General features: G+C 38.0%; 1 protein-coding gene across 1 annotated transcript; it reads left to right on the top strand.

The window, feature by feature from the left end:
* Window positions 1-1002: 1002 nt before the first annotated feature.
* FGF5 (fibroblast growth factor 5) lies at window positions 1003-20118 on the top strand (the record flags this gene model as incomplete). The annotated part of the gene is made up of 3 exons (XM_082602370.1): window positions 1003-1360; window positions 9135-9238; window positions 19771-20118. 3 exons carry the CDS (start codon window positions 1003-1005, stop codon window positions 20116-20118), a joined length of 810 nt encoding a protein of 269 aa, XP_082458496.1.
* Between the last annotated feature and the right edge of the window lie 354 nt (window positions 20119-20472).

The raw sequence follows: 20472 nt of genomic DNA, 5'->3' as shown, positions 1-20472 counted from the left end.
CAGACCCTACCCCTCTTGCCCGGCTCCGAGCACGGTGTGCGTGTGCGCTCACCCTCCCGGGCGCAGACCTAGAGCTTCCCAGAAGGAAGAACAAATTCGGTGGCATTATGTTTAGCGCGCGACCAAGAGTTTCCCAACAGGAAAGCAGCTCGAGCCCTGGCGTAAAGGCTTAGGGCAGCTCTCTGAACGCTGAGTAAATCCATTCATTAGCTCTTTAGTAAATCAGTAGCAACAACAAAAGCCTTCTCCCACCGCGCCACACCAAAGCCTTCCAAGTTGCGCTGCGAACACTAGCAGCTGTGGGATCCCTCGGCGGGACGCAGTTCCCGAGACATCCCCGGGGCAGGGGTTGTAACAGTCGGGTCTGCTGGGCAAAGGGAAGGGAACCTGGAAACTGTGTCCTGGGTAGGCGAGAGCGCATTGCTGGGACGCAAGCCTGCGGCAGAGGTGCGAGAGACGAGAGCTCACTCCCACGTTTCACCCTCCCATTCCCGTGGCTGCCCCAGGAGGACTCCAGTGCTTGCGGGGAGCTGAGTTCCGCGCAGCGTTGTCTCGAGTGGAGGGTGGCCGTGTGGCGCGTGAGAAGTGCTGGGGTGCGTGGCCTCGGTGTGCGTGCGCCCAGCGTCGGGGCGCAGCTTCTCTCCGCCTGGCTTCTCCTCCCACTCACCCTCTCCCGTCTCCTCCCTCCTCCACACCCCCGCCCCCGGGACGGCGAGGCTCCCTCCCCGCACCGGCCGGAGAGTACACAAAGCGGCGGGTGAGGGGAAGCCTCGCAGGCGTGCACCGAGCAGTGAGATCACTGGCGTTATAAATATCCCAGTGCCAGCGCCGAGATCCGTTCGGGTGGCCTCTCTCTCTCTCCCCCTCTCCCTCTCTCTTCCCCGAGGCTATGTCCACCCGGTGCGGCGAGGGGGGCAGCGCCAGAGGCACACAGCCGCGCGCGGGCTACAGAGCCCAGAACCAGCCCTGCAAAATGCACTTAGGACCCCCGCGGCTGGAAGAATGAGCTTGTCCTTCCTCCTCCTGCTCTTCTTCAGTCACCTGATCCTCAGCGCCTGGGCTCAAGGGGAGGAGCGCCTCGCACCCAAAGGGCAACCCGGACCGGCTTCCACCGGTAGGAACCCCGGAGGAGCCAGCAGCAGCCGGAGAAGCAGTAGCACGAAGTCTTCCTCTTCTTCTGCCTCCTCCTCCCCCGGGGCTTCTCTGGGCGGTCAAGGAAATGGCTTGGAGCAGAGCAGTTTCCAGTGGAGCCCCTCGGGGCGCCGGACCGGCAGCCTCTACTGCAGAGTGGGCATTGGTTTCCATCTGCAGATCTACCCGGATGGCAAAGTCAATGGCTCCCACGAAGCCAATATGTTAAGTAAGTTGCCTGCTCTCCTACAAAACCTGTCCTAAGCGGGCGGCGGGAGTCTCGGGGAGGGGGACAGCTGGTGATTCCCTGGTCTGCAAGCCCACCTTCCGGAGCCCCGGCCACTGGGATCCAGCCGGCCCTCCAAAGAGCCGGGCGGGTTGGGTGGAGATGCGTCTATGTGGCGGGCACACACTTTCCCCTCTCGTGGGTACGAGGAATGGCGATTACCTGGGTGTAGGCTACTCGGAGGCTGGTGCAGACAGGCACCTTGTTTCCAGTTTGCCCTGGTCCCAAAGAGGAGCTCCAGCCAGTGCCTGGAGAAAAAACAAAAATCTCCTTTCTCCTCGTTTAGCTCCTGTTTACCTTCTGCTTCTGTTTACCAGACTCGCATTTTTCACTGGGCATCAAAGCACACCCCCTTTCCCTGCCCATAACTGAACAGTTTTATTTAGAATAATCAAATCTCACATACTGCCCCTCACAACGGCTACCATAACCCCAAATTAATATTATATATAATGTATATATACATATGTGTATACGGATATGTCATTGTAGATACATACATATTTACACATTGTATACATATAGAATATATATGTATATTATACGGGCGACCAGACATTCCCTGTTTGGAAGAAGACAGTGATCTAGAAAACTGGACACGTTTAGAGAGGGAGACGTGATGGACATTAGAATTATTAATTGCGGAGTTGGGTTTAGCACCTTTTAGTGTCTTGAAACCATGACCAGACCTTGTGAGGAAGAGTGGCCCGCCTTTGGTCCCCAAGGACAAGTAGGGGAGAGTTCTTTATTTTAGAAGAAATTCAGAGGCGGTTCAGTTCGGTACAGGTGAAAATTTTGTAGGTTTTTTTTTTAAGCCAAGTTTTACATTTTCTTTCTGAGTTTAGCTCTCTCAGTCCCTCCTTTCTCATCTTCTCCTCCCTTCCACCCCATCTGAGTTTTCAGACCGTCACTGCCATTCCTCTGATTCCTCTCACTGCCCCCCTAGGCAGCAGAGGGGAGAGATGATTTGCGGTTGTATGCGGGACTGGGGAGATCTCTGCGGGCCTTTTCCTCCATAGGGCCAGATGGTCTTCCAGCCGGGGTTAGTCCAACAGACAGAAGCACAGCCCGGGCCTCAGAGGGACTCAGGGAGAGCGGAAACATGGCCAGGAGATAGCGATGCGCACATGGTCACCCGGCTCCGGAGTGTCAGCCTGGTGGCTCCCAGGTGTACTTAACTTTCTCTGTCTCAAACCAACGACCCCACGGGTTTCTTCTTACCCAAGCTCCGGAGGAGCGCGGGCTCCAAAGCGGGGCTGGCATCTGGCACCCGCCCCCGACAAGGGTTGGAGGTGTGCACGTCTGTGGGATGGCCGGCCAGCAAGCTTCCTCCGGGGGATTCAGGAGGCTGGAAATGGAAGAGCTGGCTGTTCGCGCCGGAAGAGGAGTGGGTCCACGCCAGCCTCCTGCCCCTGACTGGTCTTTCGGGCTCTGCCGCTCCAGCTGTCTGTGTTGCACGTGGCGAGGTGTCCTGGAGCACCAAACCCGAGAGGGGGCCTTCTCTGTCTGCCCCAGAGAGTCCCAGGCCCTCCCACACGCTCCTTAGAGGTGTCCGCTTTTATGTTTTAAGGTTCATTACATTCACTAAGCAACTGACCATCTTCGGTGATAAAAGGCAAGGTCAGTTAGGGCGAAGGGGAATTTCCTGAGATTTAAGGGTAAGCAAGAGTTGTGTCTAGTTCAGTATTTCCATTTGTCCCACCAAACTCTTTTCCTCCACCAGCCATCAGAGCTCATTCCCCACTTCTAGTAATATTTTCCCTTTTCACTTACATGAACACTGTTTCTATTCTGTTCTTGCGGTTTATCCAAAAAAATCAGTCTCAACAGAGGATAACTTCTGTGTTCCCAAGGGAACATCCAAAGTTAGCCTGCAAGGAGGGCAGATTGGACCCCAGGGGGGTAAAAGAATGTGTGGGAGGTGGGTTTCGGTGTGCTAGGGATCTCTGAAAACCAGACTTATTCCCAAGATATTCACCCTCTTCTCTTGGAAGAAACCATAAGAGACAAAGATTTTTGCAGCTTAGGCCTTGTGGAGGGGAAATTGTAGAAAAGAATAGAAAGGAAAAGGAGAACAGATCAACAAAGAACACATTCAGCTAAAGAAGACATTGGCCAGTATTTATGTCCAAGGTACATTTTATTTTAAAATCCACTTTGAAAGGTATCTAACAAAGAACAGACACAAAACACTGCTTTGTTTCTTAAACAAAACTGAAGTGCCTAAATAAAACTTTCTTAATTTAATGAACACTTTCCTAATTCATTTCAGTTTATAACAGCCGTTCAGAGTTTAGTCTGTGCCTTTCACTTGGCTTGCAATCATTCACTTATTCATTCATCCATTTATTCATGTACCCAACATAGGATACCTAGCTCACCAAGCTTGTTATTTTGGTTACTTTTGGGTTAGTTGGGATTTTTTTTTTCCTTTGCCTTCCATAGGTTTTTCTCACAGAGGAAAGTATAATTTAAGTGTTTAAATCATGGTGATTTTCAGCTTTGTGATGTCTGGAATGTCCAATAATATATCATAAGATTTCGCTACCATAGATCCATGAAGAATTTATGAAATACGTCATGTTTAAAAGGATAGCAAGTCATTTGGAAGTTTAAAATGAATCTCTGTCTTTTAGTAGCTGTGAAAGAAAAACAGAGCCTGCTAATTGCAGTTGGTCCTATACCTCTTTGTAGATAGCACTTGCTGGTTTCCTGATACATAATGTAAACTCAGGAGTTGCTTATGGAATGTTGGTTAGAGTAGATGAGGAACCATTTGTCCAAGTCTCTCAAGAGAAACTGAGAGAGCTTGGACCATGAGGATCATGGAGAATACATCAGAGTTTTACCTCATCATCTAATTCTATGGTCTGTGAGTTAGCAGTGATAGAAAACTTACACTATTTTGTCACAGCTTGCTACTTCTGTAAAGAGTCAAAACTTTGCCATGCCAAACATTCTAACAGGTTCTTTTAAACTCAATAATTTTCTGTAATGTTTGTTAGAAGAAATAAATATATGTTGGAATATGTTTCACAACTATCTTTTGACCTTAAAAATTTTGCAAACTGTAAATATTTTCTAGTTTGGCTATCAGAAGTACACTGGCCATAGATTTGAAGCATAATTTGTTTAGTTAAGGAATACCACTTAATATATTCCTAGCTTCTCTTATACAGTAGTTATCCCAGGTTTTGAAGACAGGTAAAAGAGTCGAGCTCATTGTACATAAACTCTTATTATAAGGAAATACTAGGGAAGGGTGAAGAAAGATGGGCAAGACAAGATAGATGATAAAATCCCACTACTGAATAGAAACAAAGACTTTGTTTTAATTTCTATGCTTTTAAGTTTAGTTCCAAAACAATGCTTCTGTTGGCTTATCTTGGGCCATTGAAGAATAGGCAATCAAGTAATTGTCAATTTAGGGAGCAAAAGCTTAAGGTTATAGCTACACAAAGCCAAATTGTTCACATAAAATATAGAAATTCCAATTATGTATTTTTGTCTAAACCAAACCCTCAGTTTTACTAACTTTTAAAAATCTGAATTCACTATCAATTTTGATGTTAATGTAGAGTCAACCTTTATATAGTCCCCAAAGCCTAAATAAACCAGAATCTCTATCTTCTGTATGGAAAAACTTAAGTAGGAAATTTCTATGTTGCTAACTTAATCAATGAAGACTACTAAACTGGATATTTCAAGACTCAGATTTGATAAAGACATGGCATATTTGTTGCTATGTGAGCACAAATAGAGAAACTTCCATTGTAAATGATTTTTCTTGGGGCTTCCCTGGTGGTGCAGTGGTTGTGAATCTGCCTGCTAATGCAGGGGACACGGGTTCGAGCCCTGGTCTGGGAGGATCCCACATGCCGCAGAGCAACTAGGCCCATGAGCCACAACTACTGAGCCTGCACGTCTGGAGCTTGTGCTCTGCAACAGGAGAGGCCGCAATAGTGAGAGGCCCGCGCACCATGATGAAGAGTGGCCCCTGCTTGCCACAATTATAGAAAGACCTCGCATAGGAATGAAGACCCAACACAGCAAACATTAATTAATTAATTAATAAACTCCTACCCCCAACATCTAAAAAAAAAAAATGATTTTTCTTTGAGGATTTTTCAGATGGGCTGTTGAAATCTTCTGAATACATGGAATATCTGTATATCTTTGTCATTCACTGAGAAAAGAGAGAAAAAGGAGAAGTCTACATAATTGTATCAACAATCATTGATAGTGTCCTAATGTATTAAAAATTCTAGAGGGGACTAAGTAAGAAAATCTATATCTGGAATAATTTTACTTTGTAACGCATACTTATGCTTGTAAGTAAGTGGATTAAACAGTGTATAATCTGAGAGACACTGAGTTCTTGCATCCTTCAACCTAGATGTCAATCGCAAAATTCCACCAAGAGAGAATAACTCCTTCAGTTAAGCACTGCTTTTTTCTTTTGATCCTCTTAAATGTGAACACCCTAGGAAAGATAACACATTGTCATTTGCACTTTAACTCTCTCCCTGCCCCACTCCCCCAGCAGTAGAGGGCCAAAAGAGCAGGAGAGTACTAAGACATGTGTCCATACATGCATACACATGGGGTGTCCTGAAAAGGAAGAGAGGTAGTGAGAAGGTCAAAGAAACAATCCAATTTAGCAAACATTCATTGACTATCTATGATCTGTGAGACACACTTGGCCTTCCACAATTTTGCTTAGGGATACCATCTGGGCTTCCACGTGAATTGTAAATTCCCATCAAATTTATTATTACTGACTCCTAAGAGGAAATTACTGAAATTGAAAAAAAAATCAGTTTTAGAGAAATGTTTTCTGGAATTTATATATGTGTGATTTAATGCACATGGGTTTAAAATACTTAGAATTCTTGAATGAGTTACTGAGATTTGGCATGAAAAATCAATAGGCCTGTGATCTTTTCGGGGTGCGGGAGCAGGATGTTGAATTGTGGAGCTTGTAGAATCTGCTCCTATATTCTAGGAAAAAAAGACATCATGAAATTGCTGTTGAAATTACTTTGGAAACTATGATCTTATCAAGGTTCCTAATATTACACCATAATTACATTATTTAGAACATCATACCAAAGTTGCTTATTTGAAAAAACAATTATTTCATCTAATCTCATCTTTTCTCTTTCCTGCATTCTTCATAATTTTAAATAGAATGATATATGTAAAAGTATGTTTTTAAGCTTTCAATTAAATATAGTTTTCATAATATTATAAAATCTTTTCATTCTCAGGCATATCATTTTTTATACTGGAACTTACAAGAAAAGAAACCATATAGTATGTAATAAAATAACACTTTCACATATATTATTTCATCTTCCCCATATTTAAAATTTATTACAATGCAAATTTATATAACATATACATGCAGAATGTACAGTGTTGGGAAACAAGTTGAGTCAAAATGGGTCTTTCTTAAAAATAGAATATGTTGTCTGAAACCAATAGTTTACATAAGCAAAGCAGTGCTCCCATTAAATAAGTATTTACAGAGTCCTTTTGTCTTGACCTCTTAAATGATAGCCTTCAAACATATATGCTTAATGAGAATTTTATCTTTTATTCTACCATGTATTTTTTCCCCACTAATACACAATAGATTTGCATTTACAAAACCAGGTAGTTTTCCAGACAATGGTATAAAAAACTTTTAACAATGCAGAACCAGGAGTAAATTGGGGGAAACATATGGTCAAGTCGCCTTTTCTACCAACTCCACATTGTCTCTTTTGTGGCTGTCATTTAACACATAGATGATTTCTCATGTTCTCCCTGTCTCATTTTTTAACAGACATTTACACAGCATTCACAATCACATCCCCCATCTCTGAAATATCCAAAATCATTAATGCGTTTTTCAATATCATTCTGTAATTTTGATAGAAATATAACTTTGTATCAGATGTTCTATTCATGTTTTATTAATAATATTATTACAGCACTACATTGTATAGTAAATTTATCTTTATAAAGGATTCTGTGTGCTTTGTTTCTATTTGATAAAATGATAATTCTTTTAAACCTTTTTTGGGTATGCATCACAGTCAAATTTGCATAGCAAAATCTATTGTAAATAGCATTTTGAAAACATTTTGAAGGAAAGAATTTTTTGAGACAGTTTTTTTTTTTTTTTTTTTTTTTAGGAGTTTCTTCCTAGAAGCAGAAGTAGTTCCTTTCCAACAGTTTTTAGAATTTTTTGGTTTGTTTTAAAGAAATATCCACTAATAAAATGGTAGCTGCACTTTTCTTGAGATGTGTTTTATTTACGCTAGGCTAAGAATGCTTATCACAAGATCAATAGTTCCTTCATGAACTTTCTGATCAAGTATTTTTAAGAAATCAGGTTGAATAAATAAGTGGCAGTATTTGCTACAATTATAGGTATTAGGTCGCATTGTTCAACATAAGTGATCTATAACGATATTCATATATGTGCTTACATGTATTATATATATATGTTTATCCACAATACACTGCATTTGGTAAGTTGAATAATTTTATATGTACTTCAAATACTGCAGGGGGAGACTGCTATTTTAAGGAAATCTGGTGGATTTCTCTATTCGTCATAGTCCTATTGACACATTCTAATTAGAATATGTACTCAAAATATTACAGATTGAAATGTTGAGATGTTTTTTCCCTCCTCCCTCCCATCCTTGCTTGCTTCCTTCTTTTCTTCCAGGTCAAGTCCTTTTTTAGCTTTAGTGAACCATATTATTTTGACCTTTTTTTTTTCATTTTGTTGTAGGCAATTAACAAAAAGCTCTATGCTTTTCTTCTGTTCATATAACATTACATACAAGTTTATGGTAAACAGGCAGGAATCCCAATTATATACAAACTATGAGTTTCATCTTCTTAAAATACTCTAAACTGTGGTGTGTGACTCTCTTCACCCAGTGGATGTGGACTTTCAAATTATTAAAGGAGACAGAGGGATATCAACTTGATAATTCTGACTACTAAATGCCAAATATAAATAATAATGTAATAAATACCTCATTAAATTTTTTCCAGAAAAGTCACTCAAAATGCAAGATGTCTCAAACCATAATCCATCAAACACTTCACTGAGCCAATAGTCTCAGATTATTTATATTGCTTTCAGTATCTTATGTATAATCTTTAAATGAGCAACTCACTAAATGATAGTGTGATATATATTGATTTAGCAATTTGTATTATGATCATTTGAGAAGAGAGATTTCTTTTATGTAAATAAGTATTATTTTCAAGGCTTCCAATGATTTATACTAATCTTGAGTACCATCTTCTGTGCTTTAATAGTAAAAGTACTGTATTATCTCTGACAGAAAAACAATGTATGAGAACTGTTTTGTAAAACATTTCAAAAAGTCTTTGCCTTTCCTTTAGAACTTGAAAAGATTCTACTGTCAAACATTGACTACTAAAAGTGACTTATCATTTGTAAGAAGAAGAAGAATTATTAATGAAACACACATTTTTGAACCTTGAAATTTATCATTTTAAATGAATACTTGAGTGCTAGACCTTTTTATTTCTTTTACATAATAAATGCCACAAAAAATAAAGATGTTAAATACTTAAAAAAATCACAGTGATAAAGAATGGAGACAATCTACGTAGAAATTTAATTATTCACAATGGTATATAGAAGAGTCTGTGTTTTATTTTGGGATTTCTGTCATCCTAGGTATTTTGGAAATATTTGCTGTGTCTCAGGGGATTGTAGGAATACGAGGAGTTTTCAGCAACAAATTTTTAGCGATGTCAAAAAAAGGAAAACTCCATGCAAGTGTAAGTAGAACCACTTTATATTTGTTAAAGGTGTTATAGAGATTTTACATTTGTAAAATGGAACGAAGTGATTTTCCAAATTGATAGATAGGACAATTTGCCCTGAGAACTTAATGTTTTTTTTTGTTTTTGTAAAATTATATGTACATTAAACCAAGAGAATTGTATGTGTTTTTGTAAGTAATCATTTAAATATTTTATTTACTTGAGAAGATAATATAGAATCCACAAAAAGTTTTAAGGGTAAGTGTATTTGAAAACAGCATTCTCTAAGTGATTGCCATTATTTATTTCTTAAAAGTGGTCCAAGTGAGGAGAAATGTTATGGAAATACTATATTTTTAATTTACATGTTTATGATGATTGTGTGTGTGTGTGCTCAGTAAATCATGTTCTTAATTTTAAAAGCTACTCATGATGTCAAAAATGGAGTCTAAGTAATATAACGTATATTCATATTAATAAGTATGGAGGGAAGAAAACAATAGTGAGAAGACTTTGACCTTTAATAGAGAAATTTAATTTGACTCATTTGAGAAATTTTCATCTTTTTTTTTGTTGCATCAAAAGCACTTATTAAAACTATGAAGACTAATTTTACACTCTTAAAAATTTCTTCAGCCCACTTAACACAGTTTATAATCAATTTACAAATTATAGATTTCTATGCTTTTGAAAATGCTTATTACTTGGGAAGCATTAAAATGTTTTAAAGATAATAAAATATATTTAGCTTAGTTTTCCCGCTCAGATTCTGTTTATTAGTATTAGTAGTATGCACAGCCCTTAAAAGTGATTTATGCTTTTTCTGTAGTGTACTGAGTTTTGTCATATTAAATCATTTTAAAAAGCAATTCTTCTTTAAAGCTACTCCTTTAATCCTTATTCACTTTAATTCTTATTAAACAAATTGGAGAAATATCACCTTTCCAGTTTTCAAAGTATATAGTAAGTTTTAATTGAGTGCAATCAATTGGAACTTGCTAATTATGATTTCTTCTTTACAGCCCTTTAAAAAGTTGAATGAGAATTTCACTTGGTTTAATGTTTAAGACTTTCAATTTTCCTTTCTCTAGCATCTAAAGGTGGTTTTTTAATATCTCTTGGAGGAGACAGTAGAATTCAAGCTATTTCTACAGTTATTTGAGTATTAAATGAGATGATATGTATAAAGCTTGTTAGAAGAATATTAAATACCTTGTAAGTACTCAATAAATATTACCTATTATTGAATGATAATTTAAATATAGTCTAAATATAATAAACTACTAAAATCTCAGTTTATTAAGATAGATGGGAAATCTTTGGTAACCTCTCTGATCATCCATTACAAGAATTATAACCAGATTTACTTATTTCATCTTCTGAGCTGGTAAACCACAATACAGTGTTCATAAAATAATTGCTCTTTGATTTATTACATATCTTAAGGGGAAAAGTTCTTCATTGCTGTGGAAAAGTAGGACATGCCATTTTATTTTAAAAAAATATTTGATTTTTAAAAATCCACATACAAAATAAAAAACAATGATCAAATGCATCTACACTGAATAACTTTTCCTTGATCTACTTTATGGTGGTAAAAGATTGAAACACCTTCAAAATCTAAGCACCATAATAATATGCAATGCCTAAAAAGAAATTCTCTTTTATTGGTTTGCTTGTTTTGGGTGAAAATCTTAACTTTTTAAATATTCTGATTCATGCTTTAGTACATGCAAAAAAATAGACTACCTTGGGGAAGCTTAAGGATAATTGCAACAGAAAGCGAAGTACTACAAATGGATGCCAATTAGAAAGGTCAAACTGAAAGGTTAGGTTACATGATTCCTCTGTCAAATGCAAGTAACAAATTTCCAGAAACTTGACCCAAATGTCTAAGGATGGCTGGCCGAAATAATGCAGATAATGCAAAAACAGCATCTGTTATTCTTTCTCATCTTGGCAGGCTAAAGTTATTTCATGGAATAATGACTTTTAAACAGTACAAAGCAAGCCTTGCTCTTGTCACTCACTGAAGCCCTTTGATATAAAAGTCATTCTGATGACTTTGAGCTGAATTATAGATAAAAAATTAAGCCCTACGATTATGTGGATTCTTTCTAAACCATTTGTCCAAGCCCACTTTCTCTTAGCATTTATCAGCACTTTTTCTCTAGGTGGAAACCTAATTAAATTATAAAGTGATTTATTTTTAAGGAAGTTGAATTTAGAAATAGTATCAATTCTAACCATTATGAGTTTTATGCCAGATGGTTTCTTTCCTCTTTTCAGTTTCTAGCTAAACATGTTTAAAAAATATTCTTATAGCTAGCTTTAAATATAATTATTTGATTTAGTTTTGGTTTTTACAAAATTTCATCACCACTAAAAAGGCTAAAACCCCTTATACTTTTAGGATTAAATGTTGCTTAGGATTAGTGAGTTGCTTTAAATTAATAATTGTGCAGAGGCATTTAAAGAGTACCTTTATAATCATTTCAAAAATATATGTATATAAAACCACGTTGTGCATCTTAAACTTACACAATGTCATATGTCAATTATATCTCAATAAAACTGGAAAAACATTTAAATAAATAAAGAGTAACTTTAGGGTTTTATTTACAAAGTAAATGTGAACTATAAATCTAAAGTATTCATATAATTCTGGGGAAAGTAAACCTATAGCGTATTGAGAAATACTCATGGATAATAGGAGATTTTCAACTTCATTTTTATAGTAACAATCAGACTATTAAAAATTAGCTACTTGTCAGAGGTAAAAGATTTGCATATTTCTTTAAAATCTCTTTCATTCACATTATCTCATTACATAGTTAGGTGAGGAAATAGTCTCAGAGATGTTAAATATTTTCCTAAGTTATCACAGTTAACAATTGATTGAACCAGAATTACATAATTCAAAAATTCTCTCTCCTTTTAAATGCTACAATACTTGGTAGGGAAAAGTTAGCTTGAAAGAATGTATTTTGTTTCATTTGGAACTATTTACTTAGAATATTTTTGGTTGCTTCTCTCTCTCTCTCTATCATTCTAAACCCTTTCGGAGGATCTTTTTTTCCCCATCTACTTCTGTGTCTCCTACTTGATTTTAAAGTCTAGAAAGGAAGGGATGTGTGCACCACAAAACTTGTCACACAGTTTTATAAATGTTGGTTATTCAGTGTGAAGATGAGTTGCATAGGGAACCCCTTTTAGGATGTACTTTCAGAACAGAAAAGAGATCTGTTTTGTTCACAGAAACTCTTCATTTAGAAAATGCTTCATTGTCAGTGGACAGGAAGATGGTAAACACTATTATCAGGCCAGAAAGTTTAAACTTAGGCAACATATATGCTGATTTCCTTTGTGTGCTAAGTTTGTTAATTTGGTAAGAGAAGTTTTCATTGAACTTCGCCATCTCGGTGTGCTCTGCTCATGCACTCAGTCAACCTACATACTCATAGTAATCTCCATGCAGCTCTCCTTAAGATCTTGACTGATTAACCCTAAGTAGACAATGTATTTAAATTCCTAGTGTGCAGGTTTTTTTCAGCATCCTTTACCAGGATGAAGGTGTCTGGTCTTCTTCTCAAGATGCCTTGGGAATCACTGAGAGTAAGAGCAAGTAATTGCTTCCCCAAGAGCCATGAGGGTTAGTCAGAGCCTTCACTGTGGCCTGTATCCTCTTTCTCAACTTATTCCCAGACTGAGGTGCTTCGTGGGGCTGAGCACCCTTCTCTTTTGGTCTCTATCTCTGCCTGCCTGTCTGTTCGTGCTCCTCCTCACTCTGTTCTTGCTCTCTCCTCAGGTTTATTGTCTTTATCCAAAGTTGCATAGGCAGCCTTTCTGGATTTATCTGAGGGTGGGTCTAGATGTAAGAGTAGAAGGTCTTGAGTGTGGTGGTGAAGAGCACAGTTCCATTGTGTCATTCTAGTTAAGACACACTGTGTCATTTTACTTAATCTTTTTATTCCTTGGTTTTATCAGCTATAAATGGATGAAAATTATAGTAAAAATACATGGTGATATTTGAGGATCTTAAATGAGATAATACGTATAAAACACTTAGAATATTTCCTGGAAAGTATTCAGCATTTAATGTTAGAACAGATCTTCCTGAATTTGCTCTCAGGCAGCTGTTTGATGATCCTCTATCTCCTCTCAGAATACTTTCTGATTTTGGGGTCAGGCAGCTGTGACCCCCTCAGATATTTAGACCAGCCGCAAATCCCATTTATTATTGGCCTCTTTTTTCTTTAGGTCCAAACTCGTCTTGCATACAGTAGACCCTTTTCTCCTGGGTTTTCCTTTTTCCAAGGAACCTAATTTGAAAGCGAAATTCCCAGTTTCAAGATCTTAAAGAGGCAAGGATTTCCAATGGTCATAATCTCATAATTTTTTAAGATCCTTCTTGTGAATTGTGGTTTTCCCCTTAAAAAATCTAAATCTTGAAAAAAAGTGGTTATCATGAATTCTTCAGTCTTTTCATTAAGTATGCATGTTCACTTATTGCCTGTTAGGGAAAAACATTTTAGCTCATTTTAAAGATACAGAAAGAAGCACGTGGTAGAATTATTTTTGTTTCTCAGGGTTTTAGGGAATGATGTTTGGAAGGAAAGCTAATTGCAGAATTTACAAAATAGGCATGGAATGTGTGCTTGATCAGCCCTAAGCAAGGACTAGAACAGCCTCCCTTCCTGGTTTCAGAGGGTGCTAGCTGGCTTGCCCGTGATGAGAGTCTGGACTAGACTTCCTGAGCTGGGGGCAGAGTGAGGAGGAGTCTGCAACCCCTAAAGATGGGCATGTTTGTTGAAAGGGGAAACGGAGGCTTGAGTAATGGTTATTATCATCATTAAAAAAATAAGTGATTAAGCACTCCAATCTTGCAGTCAAGATCCTGAGCTATATAAAGGCATTGATAGAAACTCGCCTTGCCCTCTAAGAGCTTTCAATTTACATAGTAAAATTGAATAGCTAGTCATTCAGGCTAAAAAATGGGTTCAGTGTTCTGCCTTCGCAGTAAATGTCAGTTTTCTCTTAATTTCACATTATGTAAATCTGGTTAGAGGGCTTATTTTATTGAGGAAATCTGCCTGTGATGAATCGACTTGTAATTTCATAGACCCATTTCAGCCTAAAGTGAGAGATGGTGTTCTACGTCTTAGATGGTTGGAGGAATGGCACTTGTTTTTCATCAGTATTTTAATATGGAGCAACTTCAGGGCAGGTAGGACTATATAGAAACCTAGGAGATGCCTTGGGTTTGTACAGTGTTACAGAAAGAGCTTGAATCTAGGAATCAGTAGATGAGATTTAAGTCACAGACCTACCCTGGCATGTGATAAATGTGGGGCTTTAGACGAATCCTTTTCTTTACTCTTCTGTCTGGAAAATCAGGTAATAGCATCCTAATAGTCATGGAATTATAGCAAGAATGAAATAATATATGTAAAACACCTGGCACATGGTAACCCTCAATAGCCCAGCTTTTTTGAGCTATTAAGAGCATCAGACAGTAAACTATCTTATAACATGCTTCTACAAGTGTGGTTCTCACCTCACCTGCATCAAGATCACACAGGATGCTGGTTAATGATGTGATTCCAGGGTCTCAGCTCAGACTTACTAAAACAATCTCTGGAGATAAGGTCTGGGGAATCTGCATTTTGAGCTGGTTCCCTGAGTAATTTGAAGTCAAATTCAAGAGGTTCAGAGGAGGATAAATCATGTGGCTAACATTCTTCACTACTTTACCTCAGGTTGATTTAAATCCAACTTGTATATTCCCTTGGTTGCATGAAGAACTGAAACACAGAATGACCAGATACCTAGTGCCAAGCAGGAAGTATGACCATGCTCTGGAGATGGTCATACATCAACTGACCCATATGAGGCTTGTGAAGTAAAGAGAAAGAGGCAGCTCCTGTATGTGCATGCTGCCCTGTTCTGGGGTTCTTTGCTTGGGAGCAGTTGGAGCAGGGTCCGGCTTTCAGCCTTCACTCACCAGAGGTGGGTGCTTTTGGGCTGGGCACATCCTACATAACCGTACAAAACAGCCTGGGCTTAGGTGACCTGACCCGGGCAGTCCCATTTGTGGGACTAGGGGTGGGAAGAAAAATGCATTGAAAGGAGGCAGGGGAACCAGAAGAGTAGGGATGCAGGCAGCAAGAAAACTTTGCTTAGAGCACAATTTGGTCTTTAATTGTTTTCATTACAGCCTATAATAATAGTTTAATTGTTTAATAAATATTATATAGTCTATAATAGCATTTTAGTTACTTATATTTAATTATTTCTTAACTTTATAAAGTTTTTCAAGAGAAAGAGGCAAATCAAAGAAAACAAAGTGAAATAAAGAAGTAAAATCGATTAAATGATTAAATATCCTGCAGACTCCAGGGTTGGTACTGCTGTTAGTCCAAATTCAATCCTCTTTATATACCTCTTTCATACAATGCATATTTACTTCTTCCGTCACACGTAATGAGAATAGGGACTTGTAGGCATAGCTTCAACTCATTTGCTACAAGATTCTCAATCATCATAGAGCATGTTTACTAAGGAACAAAACTATGTTAAGAGGTTTTAGAAAGTTTTTAAAAATATTGTTTCAGAAAGAATTCTCTGTTTGGTTTAATTGACCTTCAGATTTTAATTAAGCAGAATTAGTCTTTTCTGGAATATCACAGTCAAAGTTTTACTTTCTTTGAACTGAATTTGACCTTTCTTTTAAATATTCACTGTGTGCCCTCATCATGCGAGGAGATGAGTAGAATCAAGGTAAGGTATCCTCCTAAGCCAAAAATTCTTGTTTTATTTAATAGCACTGTATTGCCCCACCTCTGAATAATTTGCATATTCAAGCAGAAGTAGTTTAATTTAATTTTCATCTTTTTTTTCAGTTAAGACTCCTTTAAATTACATAGAAATCAGCCAATTTAAACTTGTTAGCTTTGCAATTATGGCTTGTTGACTATAACTTATTTTTACACTTGCAAGATCAAGGAGAAATTATAGAGAAAAACATAGATAATTTAAGTCAACAAAGAACACGGGCAGGACCATGGCTATATTGTTTTTCATTGTAAAAGTGACAACCAGCGCAGTGTCTGGCATGTGATATACATTCGATAAATATCTGTGGAATGAATCCACAAAAAACTGAGTTTGAAACAAAGATAGGGGCTCTTTATGAACATTTTAATGAATGCGTTTTTTGTAGTGGCTGATGGTGGTAGGGTGGAGGTTATGGGGGTCCTGATTTCAATAGCTTATTTGAAATTAGATTGACCTCTCTACTTCACAGCTGAACTGTAGATAAAGTCTGTATGTCCACTTCCCATTTTCTAGGGAAATAATCCAGTTCTACTGTTTTAAAAGTATATATATTGCTAAAGCACTTTTTATAATTCAAAGGAGATTTCAAAAATTAAAAGTAACCTGGAAAGTTTATTATCTAAAATTGTGTAATGGTAAATGGCAAATATATTTAAATGGCTCTGCTGCTTGGTGACTCTGTTGTGAAGATGCTTCATGCATAACATTAGGGACAGAGATGAATTGCTTAACGTCGCCGTGTTGTCTGAACAGGGCCGGGAATACTGACAGGAACAGTCCATCCCTCCAGAAGAAACCAGATCTCCTGATGAAAAACTCACTATGTTTGTTTCAAATGGTTTTGTTCCAACATAGCTGGAAGAATTTTTCAGACAAAATATTAAATTAGAAGTCAATTATGAAATCCAAAACAGTCTGACTGCCTCCCTCCTGTTTTAATGTGGGGTTTGGAATGGCTGAGGGCCAGCAAGTAGTGTGGGTCCTCAGAATTCTGAACATCTCTACCCCATGTGACAGTTAGGTGACCCTTGAAAAATCTAGAGCCTGAACAGCTATCCTCTTTAAGTCTTCTCTTAAGAAAGAACTTAGAACATGAACCTTGAGGGGGAAAGGAGAAAGTGTTCAGATGGAATAATTTTCGGGGGTGGCGTCGATAGGTTTTCACGCTATGAAAGACAGTAAGATGGAATTGCTATAGGTTAATATACCATGTGTATGTGTGTATGTGTGCATGCACACGCATGTGTGTCTGTTGGCCACATCAATTAAAAAAGACATGTTCCTTCTTTATTTTTTTTGACACCATTAAGGAAAAAATAAGGTTAAGTTATGCAATACACTTAAAAAAATCTAACGGTCAAAATTGAATAAAGCAATCACTGCTATCTTTATTTCAGGAAAATGATTTTTTGTGTGTGAAACAAAGGTAGAAGTAAGGTCTATAGTGTATTATACATTAAAAATGTTATTCAAATAAATTTTAAGAAAAAAATCTGAGGCAGGGTAAATATACCTGCTACCCTTTTTAATGAAATCTCCCACACCTTTCTAAAATGCTTGGTCTTTTCTGTAGCAGAAAATATTCCAGATGGTTATAGCTTTTATTTTAAAATAAAACTTTGGGATTATCTAATTGAATGGGAGAGCATCGAAGTCCCTTTAAGAGCTAAGCAGACAAATCTATGTTTGACTTGTAAGAAAGACTTTTTAATTAAAAAAAAAAGGAACAATAAATGTGTGCTCTTCTAAAGGAATGGCAACATAGTACCCTTGTCCTGGTTATGGGCTTGTAGGTTATGATGGGATGAGAGAAAGCCATTGGCAGTTGTTCTTTAAAATAGCGGCTTAATAAAATAGCAGCTTACAGCCTGCTAGAGACCCAGTCCAGGGAATCCTTAGTAGATAAGTGCTTATATATAGCTTCATAGACTCCAAATAAAGAGCTTTATTGATTGAACTACACTCGAATGTAAATAACCTGGATAGACTGTCGTATATAAGATAAATGTGCTGCTGGAAATACTCTGAAACTGGTTGTCTTCTGATATTGTCAGTACCTTGCATAAGTCAAAAATTCCATGTGGCCATGGAATTCTGTGTAGTTCTGTGTAGACTGCCTTGCAATGTTCAGACTTCTAGATTACAGTGTTGGGATCTGTATTGCAGAAGAAAGTTTGGCATTATTAGAAAAGCAAGGGAATTAAAGGACTTTTAATTCCATTATAGAACCTCTTGGTTTGATATAGAAAGAATCATATCTGTGTGTGTGTGTGTATGTGTGTGTGTGTGTGTGTGTGTGTAGTGTTCTTATATATAGGGGTCAAGATATTGTGGTATTTCTAAGCCCCGGACATTTATACAAATGGTGCTCCCTGAAATTGTGAAACATGTTAGTCTAGTCCAGGTTAGGGATTTGAATTCTTTGGGGGCTATGGACTCTTGTATTTGATAAAAGCTCCAGATCCTTTCCTTAGAAAAATATTTTGATTCTCACAATAGGCTTACAGTTGCAAGGATTGTGGATAAAGAACCTAGAGCTAAGAACTCAACTGGCAGGATTGACATTTGATTGAATGTCTGTCTGACACATTCTAACTTGCTTCCCCTATACTGTGGTCGTTCAATTTCCTCAATACGGCAAACTCAGCCTTTTCAGAGCTTGTTGTGGCCGGCTTTCTCATCCTCATCCCTTCTTCCTTTCTCCATGCGTCCTAAGTGGAAGTTACACTGAACTAATTATAGTGGTGTCCTGATGACCTGTGAACACACCAGTTCTGCCCCCTGAAATCCTTTCTCACGTCACCTGCCTTGCTCACACCTTGTTGGACTTGAAGACTCAGCTCAGAAGTCAGCTTTTCTAGGAAGACTTCCTGCCCTCTTCCCTGCTACCTCCATCCTCTCAGATGCCCTTCCTCTATGCTATCATTGTATCCTCTGCATACCGCTGTCATAATTCCATTTATCAAGCTGCATCGTGATGGATGTCTATTTCTTTGCTTAGTCCACTGTTCTGTGAGCATTTCAAGGGCAGAGTTGTGTGTGTGTGTATGTGTGTGTGTGTGTGTGTGTGGAGAGAGAGAGAGAGAGATCTGGCTGAAGTATTGTTAGTGACTCCAAAGGTAATTTTTTTCTTCCTGCCATCAAATATACTCTCCTGTATCACTGTGTGAAGATACATTCTTTCCTAAAGAACTCTAACATATGCAATATTAATAGGGCCATATGCTACCCCTTTCTCAGCACCATGAAGCATGCTGATAAGATTGAAAAATGTATTCTTGTTTCAAAGGATAATATGACCCCATTTCTCTGAATAATATAGTACTATTTATTTTCTTGATGGCTTAAGAGGGGGGAAATCTTATAAGTTAAATTTTTAACTAAAAATTTCAAAGTAATTAAAAAGAGTAATAGAATTTAAATATATGAGTTCTTGTTATCATTTTTATATACATTGATATTATTTCACGATTGTACATAGTAAACAGAAATCAGCATTACAAAGATGAATAAAGTAGGAATATAAAAACGAAAATAGTAATTTTAAAGCAACTCTAAAAGAAGCAAATGTGTCTTTATAAAAGAGAATGTAGTAGGAGGGCAGGGGTCAATGGAATTCTTGTTTTTTCTTTACAGTAAAAGACCTCATTTTATTACATGATGAAAAAATTATCACTATTTGAATTTCCTCTTCTTCTTTTATTCCCTAGGCCAAATTTACAGATGACTGCAAGTTCAGGGAGCGATTTCAAGAAAATAGCTATAATACCTATGCCTCAGCAATACACAGAACTGAAAACACGGGGCGGGAGTGGTACGTGGCCCTGAACAAGAGAGGGAAAGCTAAACGGGGCTGCAGCCCCCGTGTTAAACCTCAGCACATCTCTACCCACTTTCTGCCAAGATTCAAGCAATCAGAGCAGCCAGAACTTTCTTTCACAGTTACTGTTCCTGAAAAGAAAAAGCCACCTAATCCCATCAAGCCAAAGGTTCCCCTCTCCGCACCTCGGAGAAGTCCCAACACAGTGAAATACAGACTCAAGTTTCGCTTTGGATAATATTCATCTTGGCCTTGTGAGAAACCATGTCTTCCCTTCAGGAGTTTCTGTAGGTGTCTTTGCACTCTGAAGACAACTTTTTGGACACAGCTTCAGTTACACTACACTGTAGTGAAGTCAGGACATTTGTTTCAGTTTGGCTGAAACAAAAATGTCTCCTGATAGGAACTAAACTGGAATTATTTATACCAATGTAGGGAGCTCACTGCTTTAGTTCAGTATGACATAAAGCATTTTGCTTTATGTTTGGTGCATACTGGGACTCTGGTTCCAGAAAGTTAAATGGTGGGGATTATGTATTTTTCTGACTTTTACAGATCAACCTGAAAAAGCATACGATACATTTTTACTTTT

Source organism: Mesoplodon mirus (genome assembly GCF_964341445.2).
Source record: "Mesoplodon mirus genome assembly, chromosome: 2".
Lineage (NCBI taxonomy): Eukaryota > Metazoa > Chordata > Mammalia > Artiodactyla > Ziphiidae > Mesoplodon > Mesoplodon mirus.
The sequence above is the reverse complement of the archived record's forward strand: the minus strand, read 5'-3'. Positions and strand labels throughout refer to the sequence as shown.